The sequence below is a fragment of the Battus philenor genome, unplaced genomic scaffold (assembly GCF_028537555.1).
Source record: "Battus philenor isolate CCGP_79_NKW_IND1 unplaced genomic scaffold, ilBatPhil1.0.hap1 SCAF_1, whole genome shotgun sequence".
NCBI lineage: Eukaryota > Metazoa > Arthropoda > Insecta > Lepidoptera > Papilionidae > Battus > Battus philenor.
Window position 1 is genome coordinate 6,041,873 of NW_027181661.1, and position 18,181 is coordinate 6,060,053.

The 18,181-nt window shown below is 30.4% G+C and overlaps 1 protein-coding gene across 2 annotated transcripts in view; it reads right to left on the reverse strand.

Moving 5' to 3' along the window:
• Nucleotides 1-16,261, reverse strand: part of Hk (Hyperkinetic) — a 34,099-nt gene extending 17,838 nt beyond the window's left edge. The window contains exons 1-6 of one of the 2 annotated variants that reach the window (XM_068769476.1): nt 16,181-16,261; nt 11,923-12,017; nt 8,622-8,723; nt 5,522-5,656; nt 4,504-4,615; nt 3,242-3,362 (exon numbers count right to left, since the gene is read on the reverse strand). In XM_068769476.1, coding sequence (XP_068625577.1) covers nt 3,242-3,362; nt 4,504-4,615; nt 5,522-5,656; nt 8,622-8,723; nt 11,923-11,931 — 479 coding nt within the window. In that variant the 5' untranslated portion in view covers nt 11,932-12,017; nt 16,181-16,261. Of the gene's footprint in view, nt 1-3,241; nt 3,375-4,503; nt 4,616-5,521; nt 5,657-8,621; nt 8,724-11,922; nt 12,018-16,180 lie in introns of both variants that reach the window. The other variant, XM_068769396.1, reaches the window with a different exon arrangement.
• Nucleotides 16,262-18,181: the final 1,920 nt, after the last annotated feature.

Sequence of the window (18,181 nt, forward strand, 5' to 3'; positions counted from 1 at the left end):
CATTAGATATTAATTGTTCTTTTTATAAGACATTTTAATAACATAAATTTAATTAAATAAATTAAAAAATATTTTTAATTTGTACTTTTTGTTTTGTACCATACAATACCACCCTTTCGGCCCGGGCGCCTCCCCCGCCTCAAACCTAGGATAGTGCATCCGACATTTCAATTTTCTACCTGTAAATACCTAAGTAGAAAAACCGCTATGTGATCCATAGTTCTCACCACCCCCTTATTTCCCTCCACAAATCAATAATTCCCGGTCTGATCTCGGCGCCGCATTTATGTATGCCATAATAAATAACTATGTACTATTTAGCATCCGCCGTGTTAAATAGAATATAAGCGGAGATAATACAATAAACTATAAGTTTTTTTTTAAAAGATATAATAGTATTTACCTTTAAGTAAAATTATATTTTATTACATGTCATAAAATCTTGTATTAAAAATGTCGAAATATGGACAGACGAAGACCGGTCATAGTAGCTGTCTTTGGGGGAGGCCTCTGCGGTGGGCATCTACCAGCTGAGATGATGGTGTTAATGATGAATATTATAGCGTTTACGAAAAATTATAAACATTAATGATGCACTACATAATCGAAGGTCGCAGATTCGAATCCCGGGACACAATATATAATTCACACTTTATGCGTTAATTATATAGGATTGCCATTATTCACAAACAAGTTTTCTTAAGATGGGTACACACTGAATACCACAATGTGATCACCGAATCGCCTGCTAAGCGCGGGGATTATGGTATATATACATAGATATAATTGAAGGAGGCCTTGCAGAGGGCATCAATAGGCTAAAGCGATACAATGTATAATAGAGAACTTAATGCCGAAGGCATTTTATACCAGTTAACCATATGGACTATGCAGAGATAAATTAACGGAATTAGATAATATTATGTAACAGATAAAAAATAAAAATGGTACGGATAACTAAGTAAGTTTTAAAAAAAGTTTTTATAAATAAAGATAGTAACGACTACTTCTATCTTAGTCTTTAAGAGATGAAAATGATCATAGATCTCCGCTTTCCCTTTTTGGTGTATCACGCGATACTTGAAACGTTTTTCGAGTTTGTTAATTTTTTTTTACCTACACTTCAGCAAAATTATTTTATTAGATTATTTGCAGTGTAATTTCTCTACTTTAACTACATAAACACTTCATGGCGTTCCAAACTACTCTTCGCGTCTTCGCAACTTTCAAAATCAATAACATAATAAATTAAAATTGCATGTAATATATAGATTTGTTATATTTAGGTACAATCTGTAATGAACAGTTACGGCGTAAATTATCAAATGCAGAATTTCGGACAATTAATAGTACAAATTTAATTTCGAACGTTTTTAATTCAACTTAACATTGAAAATAATTTCTTAAAATGCTTTTATTTCACAGTGAAGCATGTTACTGTTATTCCAAGAATATTTATTTCTTTACTCCTTTTACACACTGCGCAATGGCGGACTTAATGCCTTATAGTATATGCCTAGCCTTTACCAATCAACTCACGTTGGTGCAGCGATAACGAGTATGAAGGTTTGTAAATGCCATAGAAAAATTTAATTCAATGGTTATTACAACGATATAAAAACTATCCCTGGAAAGTCTGTACTACCTTCGTGTATAGTCTAAACAGTATCCCAAGAGTTTCAGAAAATGGCAAGTTTAAGTACATGTATGGCCACAGGATAAGAGTAATTCGTAGTGCGGATTTCGCTAGCAATTGTTCATATTTAAAACATGTTACAAGAAATTTACCAAGAAGCTTTGAGCTTTTGAAGCTTTTAGCTCTGACAACGTCTTCATAAAGCTGTTATAAAAGCTTATAAGCCAACAAAGCCTTGAATAAATTGATTTTCTCGGAAACACATTTATTATTTAATATATTTCGACCATATACAAGATGACTGGTTGTGGGATTTAAAGTAGTGTATATAATTATATGGTAGTAATAAGCTTTTAAATCTATTTCCAATTACGCTGTATAAATTGAACACTCTGAAATAAGTTACATTAATATTTTTTCCATTAGAACGCGACAGACCATCAACTACTGGCTGTACAAAGTCTGTAGGGACAGACAGTAAACAATAATTAATTTTATTAATTAATCCAAGTTTCGAAAACGATTTTTCTGTTTAACAATACGTTATATATTACTTCATATGTTATTTCTTGATTTTATACATTAACAGAAATTCATTTGCCACTTTAAAGCAATACAACCAATCATCTTAAATACGTTATCAGTTGAGTTTTTATTTTATTTATCCACACACGATTATAGCCAAATCCCATAAATTAATCCTATAAATTAACGTCGCTCTTATAACATTATAACAGCCCAGTGGTAGAGAACTGAGATTTGCAATCGTAAGTCGTGGGTTTGGTTCCCCGGGATAGAATCTTACATAATTCACACTTTGTGCATTAATTATATAGGATTGCCACAGTTCGCAAACAAGTTTCCAGAAGATGGGCATCAGCGTCCTCTGTGTAACATAATACCACATTGCGATTACCGATTTTAATATATACCTCATAGATATCTTTGCGGGAGGCCTATGCCCAGCAGTCAGCATCTATGGGTTGAAACACTAAACATCATGTATTTTTAAAATTAATCCATTCAAATAAGCAAACGGATTTAATTCACCCTGTGATCGCTAGAAAGAACTTTTCCATTACCATGCAAATCATCACTTTTCGAATTTCAATTGTTTTCACGTTCTCGGGAGTAAGTTATATGAAAATAAAAAATGAGCCATCTATAAAGAATAGCAAAAAGCTCAATGGCCTAATTTTATAATAAATTGGCAACTCAAAATTGTTTCCAATTTCAAATTTAATATTCAGGTATTACCTTTTTAGACTCCATCATCCGATATCATCTTCACGTTGATTTACGGGAAAACCTTCATAAAGCATTAACTACAATATAACAAAAGTATTTTTTTGTCATAAGATTAATATAAATTACTCTTGAGTCAAATTACATGTAGGTTTCTTATATGTTAGTATTTTTTTTCGATTCGTGCAAATCTAATTACAGTTTATCGAATCAATTTTAAATGTTCTAGAAACTTACTATTTTTTTAACAGTCTAATTACTTTTGTTTTCTGTTTTAAAAATTACATATGTATACGTACACATATTTATTAATTTTAAATGAACACACTGTTATTATAGCAAGTTATAGTAACTACTCACCCTGGACAAGATGGTGCACGAACAAGATCAACAGATATTCGGGGGCTGACGTCGTTCGCTGATGCTCTCCAAGCACGAGCTTCGTTACTCATGCAAGGAGTTTCACAACATGTTTCTGTGTCTGCCAATTCGTCTATATAAATAATTTCAGATAATTAAATTCAAATATATTTTAGAGTTAACATTCAATAATAAAGAATGATTACAGGTGTAAAAGCTTTGAAATGCTAAATGTATATCTCATTTGCAGTTAATATATTGTATGCTCAATCCATAAGTTAATATTTTAGGACGTAATAAATGACGTTAAGGATATATAGTAAAAAAAGGGTTTTCAAAATATGCATTACCACATGTTAAAATTAATTACTATGTACTATTTGTCCGTGCAGACTGAAATTATTGTAACATATTTCAGATAATTTAAAACAGAGTCATTGAAATAAATAATACAAATGGGCTAGACGTTCACTCTTTTAAAGCTTTTACATATATTACTAATCATCCTATATAATAAATATAACTTAATTATCTAAAAAGATTAATTACTCTTGTTATTAATACGCAATATTTACATAGTTTCTTATATTAATCGTCTTGAGTTTTTTTAATGAATAATGTTAATACTTAGACGATTTCAAAATACTTGAAATAATAATATCTCATTTGCAAATTATATCCTAAAAATAAACAAAATCTTCTACACTATGTATTACTAAACAATTAGTTCGAAAATTTTTTTTTGCAAAAAGATATTTTGGACAAATTTTCAAATGTCTTTAAAGTGTTAAAGTAATTTAATTTCAAATCCGTAGACGAACAAAAGTGTTGTACATAGCCCAATGGATTGGCAAGTTGAAATGGCAGTGGACAGTGGACAGTGCCACAAAGTGAGCCTAAAGTTTCTGAAGAAAAGGTGTCGGACCGAGAACACGTAGGGGAACCTCGATCCATCCATCATCCATCCAAATAAAAGTCGTTCGAAGACGCTGGATGTACGCAGCTTTAATCGATCGTTTGGACATGTGTGGGGTAAGCCTATGTCCAGCAGTGGACTCCTACGGCTTAAATTATGATGATTTTTTTGATTACTTTATATTTACGCTATGATGTCGAATATAGTAAAGTTTTATATTGAGAATACATTAAATAAATAGCTTATAAATAATGATAAAGCGATTGGATAGAATTAACTACATTTTTCGGATCAATAAAATAAAATTAAGGTACTTATAATGAAAATTGTAGATTAGATTACGTACCTCTACAGGAGCTTAAATTTGAGAGGTTAATGAATATGCCGTCGTTGTCGCTGATACTTTGACTAGACTGTGGTTTAGTCAATTGCGCGCTGCACGCTTTTTTAAGGACGCTCTGTGAACGATAAATAAAATATTAATAGCTTATTTTATCTTCATTTACTGACACTTGCAAACGTATTTCGCGATTATGATTTCCATTTTTCCTGCTGTGCCCTTCACGGGCAAAGAGTCTTGGTATAAGTCGAGAGGCACTATACTGGTTCTATGTTAGATTAATTTTAACTTTCTAGGTTTTCATTGAACTCATCGAGGTTTAGAAAGGGGTATAATACGAGATTGAGTTAACTTTGTTAAGGTCGTAGTTAGACCGGTCTAAGGCGTTAGACTCAGACTTTCGATTGCAGCAGTAGTGTCCTTTGTGTACCATAATACTATACTACGATCGTCAATCCGCCTAAAAAGCTTGGTGATTATGGTATATCCATTATAGATATCTTTAGAAGGTCTATACCTTGCAGTGGCTGCTGCTGTAAAGCCAAAAGTAAAAGCTGTAAAAGCCAAAACGGCTAACAGCGCCCATCAACATTCGAATACAGCCAGACAGCTTGCAGTGGGCGTAAATGGCCTGAAGCGACGACGACGATGGTTTGCCTGTTGGCTTTTACGGCTCCAGCGGTTTTCAGGTAGCAGTGCGTTCAAGTGTAGCCTAGATCTCTTTAGTAATCAAGAGAGTTCTTGTTTAGGTTTCGGTAAAATAAAAAATTACGTCATACGTCTAGGTTCGGTTTCGTAAAGTGTTATCTTTATCGTTTAGTTTTTCAAAATCTCGGTAAGTATATATCTGTAGTATCTTATTTAAAACTTACAGTGTTTATCATTTATTATGATTAGTGTTGGCAATGTATGGAGGAGGATGTTCAACAGTAGATGTCCTATGTCTGAGATGATAATGAAATGCCCTGAGAATTGTTTTGTCGTTAAAGATAATTAAAATCTAATTAGCTATAGTGTATTTTACCCTGTAGTGTTTGGTTGTGTCTGGTATGGAAGGCCGGCTATGGTGCCATCGAGCGGCTTGTCGTTGCAAATCGCAAAGTCTGTGATGCGACCAAGACGTGTTCATGCCTCGCAACTCCTCAACCGCTTCTGCTATCTGTCAATAAATTAATAATTAGTTATCGTATATTAAAAAGTAATCGGAAACACCAGAAAAAGGAGACACAATAAGAGAGAGAGAGAGAGAGAGAGAGAGAGAGAGAGAGAGAGTACTACTCCTTGAGATACCTTAGGTGCCATGCTGAGAAATATTAATGTACGATCATAATAAAAAATCAAATAAAATTTTCAAAATTGATTACAAAATTTTATACCGCTTACTGTTATGGAAACAATGATTCAATAATGAAACGATAAAGTAATAATATTTTTTTTTTAATGAAGGAAGCTCTAAAATTAAAAAAAATCTTTATCCAAGTAGGCTTTCACGTGCTATTTTGAGTCGTCAATTAACTTAACACTATCAGTATTCAGCTTCCACAGGCTGATAGCGCTGAATTGTTTAGAAAAGCCGGCCAGAAACTCGATAGTTGCTCTTTTAAATGAAATTTAATAATCGATCATGTTAGTAAGTCAACAAACCAAAGTATTAAAAATTTTCGATCAAATCTTTTGAACAACTAAACTAGAAACTAAAACTTAGAAACAGAAGGACTTCGATATCTTGTGAAACTTTATTATATAAGCGTACGCATGAAGGATATGTTAACCCTTTCACGACCACGGGGACGCCGGTGTCCCAAGCAAAAATCATGGATTAATTAAATATTTACGTAACCATTGTAAATTATTTTTTTGTTTTAATATTTCGGAAAGTACCTTTTTATTATTTTTTACTAGCAATATAGGATAACTAACACCTTTTGTTGTTTATCGTCATCGGAACATTAGAGTTCTTTTGGCGCGAATGATCTGCTGTTTGGAATAAATAATTGATATTGTAAAAGTGCTTTTCAAGTTTTTACAGTGTCAAATTATCATTACCTGATAAGTAAATTGTTATTCTAAATATTCAGTAGTAATGTATTTATGTTGTATTCTGTGATAAATCCTTATAAAGATTATGGGACACGGATGTCCCTGTCGGCGTAAAGGGATACTTTTTATACGGAATTTCTTAACTTTTGGCCTGGTGATATACCAAAATGCTATCATTTTCTTACTCATATTTTTCTCAGAATATGTTTCGTAAGGGACGTGGAGTTTTTGAACTTCGAAAAAATAAAATTCTTCAAATTTTTGTGGGCGACAATAGCGATGAGGAAGATGACTTAGTGCTTGATGACGAAGACCAAAGACTTCTAGTACAGGATGATGACCAAGGGGTATTTGATGTCGAGGTTGAAGAGACGACGACTCTTCAACGGCAAGAATCACCTGAACCTTCAACATCTCAAAAAAACAATCCATCTAATTACTAACCAATCATCTAACAACAGGAATTGTTTCGCCGAGTACCACAAATAACTTGCCCTATTATATTTATATTATTCATAAACAAGTAAAAAAAAGTACACTAAGTAACAAATGTACATTATTTACAACAAAACAGACTTACCAACAAGTAAACCAAAATTTAGAGTTTAAGTAGAAAGTAACCCTTAGCGACCATAGGGACATATTTGTCCCATAAATTTCCAAAAAAAATGTAAAACTTTTTTGAATTTTTAGTATAAATTATGTTTTTAGGATGCCTTTTAATTCATTACATCTAGCTAAATTAATTAAATAAGGTACAGTAACCTTATGGTCCTGAAAGGGGTAACTTTTGAAGAAAAAAATTTAGGCGTTACGAGTTTATTTTTATTACCTGTATTTATCCTGTGTCTACTACTATTTTTAATATAAGTTTTTGTTTTGGCGCATAAGTAATGTTAATAAAAATGTATTGCGAAGCGATCGTTAGAATAGTAAACAAATCCAGCGGTAATTCTAAATATTGAAGACTGACCTCAAAACACGTTTCTATATATATTTCGAAGATAAGAGGCTGCGAGAAGCTACTATTACTTTGATAAAACAAAGAAAAAGTTTTTTAAAAAACACGGAGGTTAGGAAGCTGCTCTCTAAAGGAAATTGAAATCGGACCGAAGAAATTCAGTACAAAACTGATATTGTGAATTTCGTAGCTACTGTGTTTGAAGGCTTGTGAGGAGATGACTCTTGAAGTGGTGGATACGTAATGACGTAAACACATTCCATATGGACTGAAGAACAGCTGCCGGTGTATAACGTTTATAGAAAATCTTATATCCAGAAAGATATTGATTTAGATATGTACCAACCGCCACTACATAATATATACTTGTGTACTATAGATATAGATGGGAGACCTGAACCTGACCCTGGAGGGCTGAAATGATGATTACGACTTATATAGATAAAGATGTATACATTTATAATCACTATGTATACACACCCAACAATTTTTACAGTAACTGGCGATAAATATTGCACATCGACCTTTGGAAAGAGACAATCGGCTAATTTCAGCTTCGTAGAGCGTTATTTCTGTCGCACGACTGACAAAAAGTCAAAAGAATTGAAATTAGTGTACAATGAAAATCCAGTCCATAAATTCAAAACATATAGTAATTCAAATTAAAATTAGAAAAAAAAAAAATTATTATAATTTTATTATATCATTTATTTTCGACCAAATCGTTGCTTTCCATCAGACGTATTGGCGAACAAATTAAAAATATATACTGACAGTGATGAAGTGTGATAATTATGATGTTATTTTAGCTTCAGCATCACACTACTGAATCAAGCTATTGTATAATAATGAGAATGTAATAATAATAATAATGATGATTTAAAAAAATATATACTATTAACAAATTGTGAATGTGTATAATGCTTCCAGGAGAATTAGTATGATCACTTTAAATTTAGTAATGTAGGAAAAGGAGTCCGTTTGGTGAATTCTTCTCCCTCTCCTTCTCCTAAACCTGCTACGTGGGTCGACATCCCCTTGCACCGTACCCACCCCTCTCCTTATAATAGATTCGGCATTCGTACTATAAGTTTAGGATGTGTGAAGTTACGTCTTATCTTACCTCTCTCTTCTGTTCTTCTTCCGCTTCGATGGCGCGCTGATGTAATAGTTCGATGTCTAATTGTCTGACTTCCTCCGCCTCCCTTGCTTGACATTCTTTTTCCTTGGATAATAAAGAAATAATTATATAAAAATTACTTAGGTAGTACGTCTAGTAGTTTATATATTTACAACACCGATGAACCTACTTACTATTCTAGGCCGCAATCACAAATCCGTCGAAGACTTTGTATATACGAAGAAATATTATACAGGATGACAGATAGGTCATAGATGTAAAGGGCATAAAAGGGTACGGATATAGCTGCTGTCAATTAACAAATGATTAATCGTATCCACAAATTAATGGTCTCAAAAATAATAAATAACGTCATAATAATATAATAGGCGGCGTTTTCTCAGCTTATATTACACAATAAAATAAATTATTGTTTACTATCAGACCCTACAAAATATACCGCTATAACTTATTGGTTCGTCGCATTCAAATAAATCAAAAATAATCAATGCAATATATTTCTGAGTGATCATTGTATACAGACTGATTGGAAATAGGTGTAACCAGTCTGTAACCAATCGTGAATTATAATTTATAGATCACATATTCGAATGCATGTTCTTCTAATTATGAAGTGTCGATTTAGTAAGGAAAAATTTCCATTGAAGCCATCTTCACAATATCGGAGCTTTCCGTTAATAAATTTCTGAATTTCTTTAATATTAAAAAAAAATCTTCAAGAATTTTGAAAACAAAAAAAGACTAGAAATTATTTTATCTAATTTTTTTATTAATATTTTTTTATTATATATTATTTTTTATTATATGATATTTTTTTAATTAAATTTTTTATTAAATAACCTCATAAATTTTGTACTTTTAGATAACAATCTGTCATATGTTTTTATTTAGGTTCTCCGCTAAATAATCATTATGTTATAGTATATTTAATTTAAAAAAAATATGAAAATCATCATGAGAGTTACGTGATTTATTCCTTATAAGTTATATTTTTTAAATTATTTCCAACACGGTATTAAAATTTTTAAAGAATTTATTTTTAAAAAATACTTATATAAAGGCGTCTATTTAGAATACCTATGTATAAATAATTTAATTTAAAATTTATTTTCAACGCTAAAACTTACGCAGTACTTTAAGTACCAAAGAAATCATGTTTCCTTTCCTACTAACCGCTTTATTTCAAAAATTCCATATGGAAAAATGGTAAATACTTCTGCAAGACCTCTAAAGAGGACGACACGTGTTCGCGCGGAAATGTCCTCTGAGAACACGTTTCATGAAAGTCAAATGCGTTTCGATTAAACTGATACCTTGAAAACAAATCAGATTTATTGCATGCTTAAAAATGTTACGTAATACATTTTTTTGTGTTTTCTTAGAGTCGTGTTTACCGAAATATTATATATATCAGGCCACTTATATTGACATTACATATTTAAAAAGTAAAACTATAAGTGTTCTAAATTTAAATTTCCCTTTAAGCTTTTAATTAGTATAACAACGACCTCAAATTGTTTAATCAATTTATGTAGCTTTAAAGAACAGGGCGCTTACTCGAGCAATTTCGTAGCACTGGTTCTTTGAAAAAAAGTTAATTAACAATGGTAAAACGCATAGAAATGATCTGTTTTAATTTTTCTTAAAACTTTAGAATATCCGTAACAATTCCTTTCGCCAATAAAAATATTAATAATTTTTTTTTCTTTCATATGGAAGTTTTATTGGTTTCTATATTTTGATATGGATTTTCATTCGTTTATTTTCGTATTGCAGTTGTATCTCACAAGTGATAGACTTTAATTAAAGTTAAAGATTCTCACTTAAGAGAAGTGTCATAGTAAGTAATGCACAATTAGTGTTACGGTTATAATTATACTCATTAAAAAGCCTTTTTTTACAAAAAGTCGGACATCATCAATACATAGAGTGATTCGATTTTCATAATACTTCTATGCATTATACTTTCCTTCGTATGCCAAACACTTATGCCGATCGGGTTAATGTAAAAAATTGCATCAGATTTACACCAGGATGACTACGTGATTTTATTAACGAAGACGACAAGTATGCAAAAGTTCTTTCGTAATCTATACTATGAGATACGCATACCTACTATGAAAGATATTGAATTGGCAACGAGAAAAATAAGGAAAAATCTTTGTTCTCTATAATAAAATTCATCTGCTGGTTTGTATGGAGAACAATACAATGTAGAGAACAATAAAATTGAATAAATCTTTACATAACATTAAATATTTCTCTGCTATGTTATTTACACATATTTATGTGTTATTTGTCGAAACTAGAAATTTTAAAAATAGTTCGCAATAATCTTGCATTTCCAGTATTATGATTTTTGGCATAAGATGTTCAATGCAAGGTGTAGCCAAAAATATTTCTATGACCCCTCATAAACCATTTTTGCCACGATTGGCAGGCGTGTTGACAATCATAGTGTGGGTTTATGGTACGCAAAAGATGTTGCTGCCCATCCTTTGGAAACTTGTTTCTGAGCAGTGGCAATCCTATATACTTATTGTACAAAGTGTGAATTATATCCCAAGAATCGAACCCGGGACCTACGATTGCAAATCTCAGTTCTCTACCGCTGAGCTACCACTGTTATATATAATATTGAAATCATATTATTTAGTCCAAAAAGTTAACAATTACGTGTATCCATAGATTACAGGTTCACAGCGGTAATAATTTTCTTGGAAGTGTTCACTAAAACTTCCACTAGATATATTTAAGCTATCATTATTGTAGTATTCAGTAGAAAGACTTCAAAACAATACAATTTTAATATATCGTTGAAAGCCATCATTGTACCAATGTTTTATTGCATAATATTATTATATCGTCGTTTCAGATCGTAGATGTCCACTTCAAGACATAGGGCTCCCCCAAAGAAATCTATGGGGGATATACCATAATCGCCACGCTTGACAGTCGTGTTGACGATCGTAGTGTGGTATTATGGTACGCAGAGGACTCTACTGTCCATCCTCTGGAATCTACTTTCTGGGCAGTGGCTACCCTATATACTTGTTGTACAAAGTGTTAATTATATGAAATTGTATTCCGAGAATCGAACCCGGAATTTTACGATTACAAGTTTCAGTCCTCTACCGCTGGGCTACCACTGCTCAAATTCAATATATAAACGCTGAATGTAGACCGCTTCCAGCTGGTCCTATTGAAATTCTTTAGTTAAAATCTATGTCCAGCAGTGGAGGTCTGACAGATTAAATGTTAACAGCGATGATGCTATACAAACCTTTTGCATTTTTTTCTCATGTTCAATTTTCTGCTGTTCCAACTCTTCTTCCGGGATAGGCGGAGTTTCATCCCCGCTGGAGGTGTGTTTTGCACCTAAATAAATAAATACAATAAGAATATGCCTTCTAATATGTAAAGAATATGTCTAATAATAAATAAGAATATGTCTTCCAAAACTTTAGAACTGATTGAAAAAAGATTTGAAAAATTGTAATTAATTTCTGAAATCATCAATCGTTACATCAATGTTTAATTCGTCTATTTAATTTTTTTTTCTAAAGTATTTTATTGTTGTTTTTCATACTAAAGCCTATAATTAAATGTGTCTAGTTACAGTAAATATGTATTGCAAATAGATTGAAGAAGTTTAATGTTAATGAGTAATTATTAAAGTGAATTTTATTTTAAAACTATCTATGTCGCTTAATATCCCGTTTAAATAAAGTAGACGCACTTGCGACGATTACTCGTGCCGACTCATGAAACCGTGAAAAACATTATGTAAAATTGAGACCTTTTTTCACTTCATTGAGATTTATTCACTATTGACCTTCCCGTCAATTTAACATAAATCTCGATCTGTCTAACCCATGTCATCATTTACATGTCATCAGACATTCGTACTGTTTTTGAGATAACCTTGAATAAGAAATTGCGTCTCTTTTGCGTCATATTTAACTTTGTTATTGATAGGTATTTTCCCAAATGCGTTCAAAATAAGATGATATTTTATGTCCTTTTTATTAGTATTGATATTATTGACGTTCTTGTGAATCTCACTGATTCTAAATATATTCTTTTACTCTCCTAGGTTTTAGACTCTGATAGCAAATTATTTTAAAGATTATGTTCTTAAAAATTAAAGAATAATAAAATAAAAAATGATATATTTTGTGTAACTTCAAAAACGTTTTAAAGATACATACGTTTAAAAGACATTACAGATTATTATGTCATATATCAGTGGTAGACCAATGATGCGATTTTAGGTCGGGGGGCTTGATTACCGGATACAATCTTATATAATTCACACTTTGTGCAATTATATATAATTGCCACTGCGCACAAACAAGTTCCCAAAGGATGGGTAGGAGCGTTCTCTTCGTACAGTAATGCCAAACGCCTGGCAGTGCGTGTCTATGGGCTAAATCAACCACTTACCAATTGCCTATAGTACTTTCGTAATATGATGTTTTTGATTTCACTACAGTATCGCGGTACGCTCATAAAACGGGTATTAAAAGAAGTTGATTGTAACAATAAATATTCATTACTTTATTCACATAGACAACTAATATTCAGATATTATGTTGTCAGAAAATATATGTCTTTGCCACGGATATTTTCATGAATGTTTTTGACATGAACCTAATTCAGTCCATAAACTGTCTAAAAGCAATAGAAACTATCTTTTGAGATATCTTTATCAATTTCAAATATTTTAAAACATTTATTTTTCTTTTTTTTTACAAATAAAATTGAATTGTCGTGACATTTATATGCTATGTATTAGTTGTTTACTTCTATAAGTATAGAAGACACAGTGAGCAAAAGTTTGGAAGAAATTTTATATATGATTATTTCATCATCATTGTGATCTCTAAAAACGCCTGTAGAGTCGTCATAAATATATATTAGAAATATACGATATGTGTGAATTTAAGTGAAGCGAAGGAAGTGTGTCAAAAGATAATTAATACTAGTTTTAGATATCGGCGTCTGAACTGCGAAACGTTATTAGATATAACCAAGGACCAGGACGGAAAATAATAATGTAATACATGTAGAAAACTTTCCGTGTACTTAAAAATGTCCCTGGCAAATTCGTCTCTATCTAGTGCTATTTAACCTTTATTTTGTAACTACTTAATATTTTTTACGAGCGTCAAATTACTTTACACCATTTTCTAAAAATGTACATCGTTTTTATTTAAAGTCTGTCTATTGTAAATATTAACTTATAAATAGACTTAGTACTATCATAGACTTTGTTAACAAAGTAATATTATAATTTATGAATGTTCTACTTTCTATTTATTGTTTTCAAGGATATTCTTAAAACAAAGACAGCGATTAGGGAATTAATTGACATTTGATCTGGTAAATTTAAAATCCAGCTTATTTATGTCATCTTTTCAGTAATGTTAGCATTATCAGCATAATCGCCACGTATTCTCAATGTAAATTCGCGTCCTTCTAAAGATACGCGTACAGTTTGAGTTTGAATAAAACGATTTTGAACCGCTGACAAAACTAATTGAATTTTTCTTTTGTTTATTTTATATATAAAGTTTAATAAATCTCATTTCTAGGCGGATTTTAATTATATATTTTACACATTACAACTATCAGAGTCAGGTTTAATATGTTTTTATTCTAATATATATATTTATAAAAATATATACATAAATATAAATCTAAATTTTTAAAAATGTTTAAAATGGTAATGGTCGACATTTAAACAAAAATTAACTTTGTTTCGATGTGCGGGAACTTTCGCAATACATCGTATAGATATATATTGGTATTTCTCTTTTGGAGGAACAAATCTAGGTATCTCTATAAGCGAATTATTGTAAATAATTTTATTAAAGCCCTGCTTGAGCAGTGATATCTCAGCGGTAGCGGGCTCAGACTTACGATCTTTGGTCGCGGGATTGATTTTTGTGACCCAATCTCGTATAATTCACACTTAGTGCACTTATTACATAGGATTGCGACTGCTCACAAAAAAGTAATTCAAAAATTCCTAAATATGGGCAACGGCGCTCTCTGTGTACCATAATACACCAACTGCAACCACCAACCTGCCTGTCAAGCGTGGCTTATATTTTATTCATCCAAATATATCTATGGGGAGGCCTATGCCTTGTAGTGGGCATCTATGGGTTAAGAAGACGACAGAAACTCTGGTATCATGAAATCGATGCGCTTGTATGGGTCATCAGTTTATACATATACTTTTTTTTAATTGCAGAAGAAATAAATAATGTTTTATTTAAATAAAGAATAAAGTGATTAATTTAGGCTGTGACCCTGGGATGTACAAAAAATACAATAACTGTCCCATATAAAAATTATTATTGTTTACACTACTTAAAAAATTAAAAAAAAAGTATTTTGCAATGCTGTTTACCGATAAATATAATTTTAGCGGTTTTTTTTTCAAATCGCGTAATTAGTTTGTAACTATATTGTTTTTTTTTGTTGCAGAACAAATATTATTTATTAGATAAAGGTAATATCTTTTCAATCTAACACTAGGCTGATCAAAAAAATATAATAAGCGTCGAAAACAAGAAAAGATTTAGATTAAAATGATTCAAAGAAGACGTTTCTTTGTAACTAAACGTGATATATAAAGTTATATAATTCGTAATTATTACTGGATAGATATAAGGTTCTTTTGTACAACCTATAAGTTAAATATAAATTCAATCAGAAAATAAAGCGATTCGTGTAGATATAACACGAAGTTGTCGTAAAATCTAAAATAAGTATCCAAAAAAGAAAAATTTGGTCCTAAATTTCTCAAAGGAACGTAGTATTTAAAAAAAAATGTATTATAAAGTATACTATAACACTATATTCATAAATAAAATATAGGTGATAAAAATAAAAATTTAATAATTAAATAGATTTTTGATGAAAGTTATCGAAAATAAGTGAAAAAAAAATGTTAACCTTACATACCTTAACCATATAATATCGAAGAGTCGACGTTGCTACGAACTATCTTGAAAATGCTATTAAAATGCCGGAGAACTTTGAGATAAGCGCGGTAAATAGATAAACAAAAACATAAAAACAAAAGTAATGTAAAGTTCAGGAAACATGTTATTCCTCGCAAGAATTATCTTCTGCTGAAACTTCACCATTTAAAGTTTATAAAACAGGTAAAAAAGCATATGTTTTACTTTTTTTAATAAAAGAAATTGCCGCTTAGTTAAAAAAAGAATTTATTTAGTCAAGTTTTTTTTAAAAAAAATTTTTAAAAAATCCATTAAATTGACGCAGTGGTTAAAAAATTTATTTAATTAAAATAATAAAAAATTGTTTTGATAGCAATAAGTCATAATTATTTAGAAGGGGTAATCTAAAAAAATTTCACAACTTTTAATAAAGTAAATAATTTTTAAAACAATAATATTTTTGTACAATAAAAGACAAATCCAGTTTTTATAAAATAAAACAAATTATTGTTTTAAATTGTTACATATATTTATTTATTTTATAAATATCTGGAAGTAACTTACCAGTGGGTGGGTGGTAAGATATCCAGAATTGATGGGCCAGCTTATTAAAATTAAAAAAACGTGGCAGCGAGATGGTAAAGACGACGGCTTGTGCACGGATGGACTGCGCTTATAACTCTACTGAAATGTGGATAAAGCGTGAGAATTTATTCATAGATGTTTATTTTCATAGCTACACATATACAATGTAAAGCTATATAGGCAAGGATTGGCACACTGCCAACACTTCTCTGTCCCTAAATCTCGCGCTTTGGGGACGATATTAAACAACATTTCGCTTAAAAAAATTCACGAAAACCGTATAACGTATTTTAACAAGCCAGTCGTTTACCTAGAATGCAATATCTTATAAACATAAATTCGAATGTTAGTTACCATTAATCTTTACGTGGTATTTAATTCAGGTTCATTACAATTAATTTCAGAATGTATAATACATAAATTATGTCTAATAATTGGAATGGAAAATATGGAGTTGTATAACAAGACTGATATGCAAAAAAAAAAATTAAAATGAATACATGCATGTAAATTAAAAAGTTCAACATAGGTACTGTATAACTTAAATTTTTATTAAGATTTTTTCTTCGATAATATTTTCGTGTAATAATAAATATGTTATATATACGACTCATTTTATCAAGTTGTCCTGTGAAGTCCTAAATAATACAAAATAATAACAAACTGATTCGGGCGAACTGTTACTAAGCATGGTATCAAATACACACACGATATTGTTATTTCAAAGACTAGATTATAAGAACATCAGATTAAATAAAATATTTTAGAGCAGCAATACAAAAATGAGTTTTATGTATAATATATTTATATATTTTGTATTCTTGTCTTTGTTCTTATTTTAAAAGTTAAGTTTTTTCAAATAAGTTCGGTATAGTGGAAAAGAAGTGGTTAAAAGGGGATAGTGCCATCAAGTTTTTTCATACTTTGCTAGTCCATTGGATCTACGTCATATTATTGCATTGAGGTTTAGTAGCTTAGATATGAAATGGTAAACAAACGTTGAGTTTACTATAACAGTCCTAATAAGTACATATTAAAATTAACGTAAATCGTACATTATACCATTCGATGCAGCGTAAGTTTTGTAAAAATCACATTAATTTGTAGCAACCCGTTAATTTGAATAAAAAATAATCAATTCGATTTTGTAATTTCTATAAAGTAAAGAAATAATCCGCGATCTTCGGGAGATGAAATCAAACCGACAAAAAGAGAGTTTCAATTTTACATATTTTTCACATTTTCTTACAAATACATATTATTATTTGATAACATTATTCTGATAAGTGAGATGAAATTATAAAAATCCTAACCTAAATATTCATTTAAAATTAAAGATTATGTGGTAAACTACTTCAAATATATTTGAGTAAAAATAATTAAATAACTGATTTCATTACAGTAGTATCAAATACATTTTCTAAATTATTTTTAACCTTTTAAACAATTTTAATATTATTTAAAATAAAGCTACAAGATATATTTCATTCATCTAATGGATATTTCAATATACGGTACAATGTTCTACGCCAAAAGAAACACGACTTTTGGTTTATTTGGTTTTAACTTTATTTGGTAATTTTTAGTGATACGAAATTACAAAATTTCATTTCTTTATAAAGTGCCTTTTAGTAATTAACAAAAATACGGTTGTATGCTATCCAGAAAAAGTAATGACAGTTTTGTGTTCAGTATATGTGCAAATAAAACTATTTGAAATCGAACATGAATTTTAACTATAATATTTTTTTGTCATATTAATGTGATTATATAATATATTTAAAACATTTATCCATGGCGTTAAATGGCTCTTTCTCTATAATTCCTTTACCTCTGACCTCTGTGTTTAAATGTTCAAACAAAAAAGTTAAGGTTTGTCTCTGGTTGACGCCTTGACGCCAGTTGATTGATGAATTTTGCTACAAATTTTAATCAATTTACATAAAAAATAAATATATTTAGTGATGTAATCCAAATATT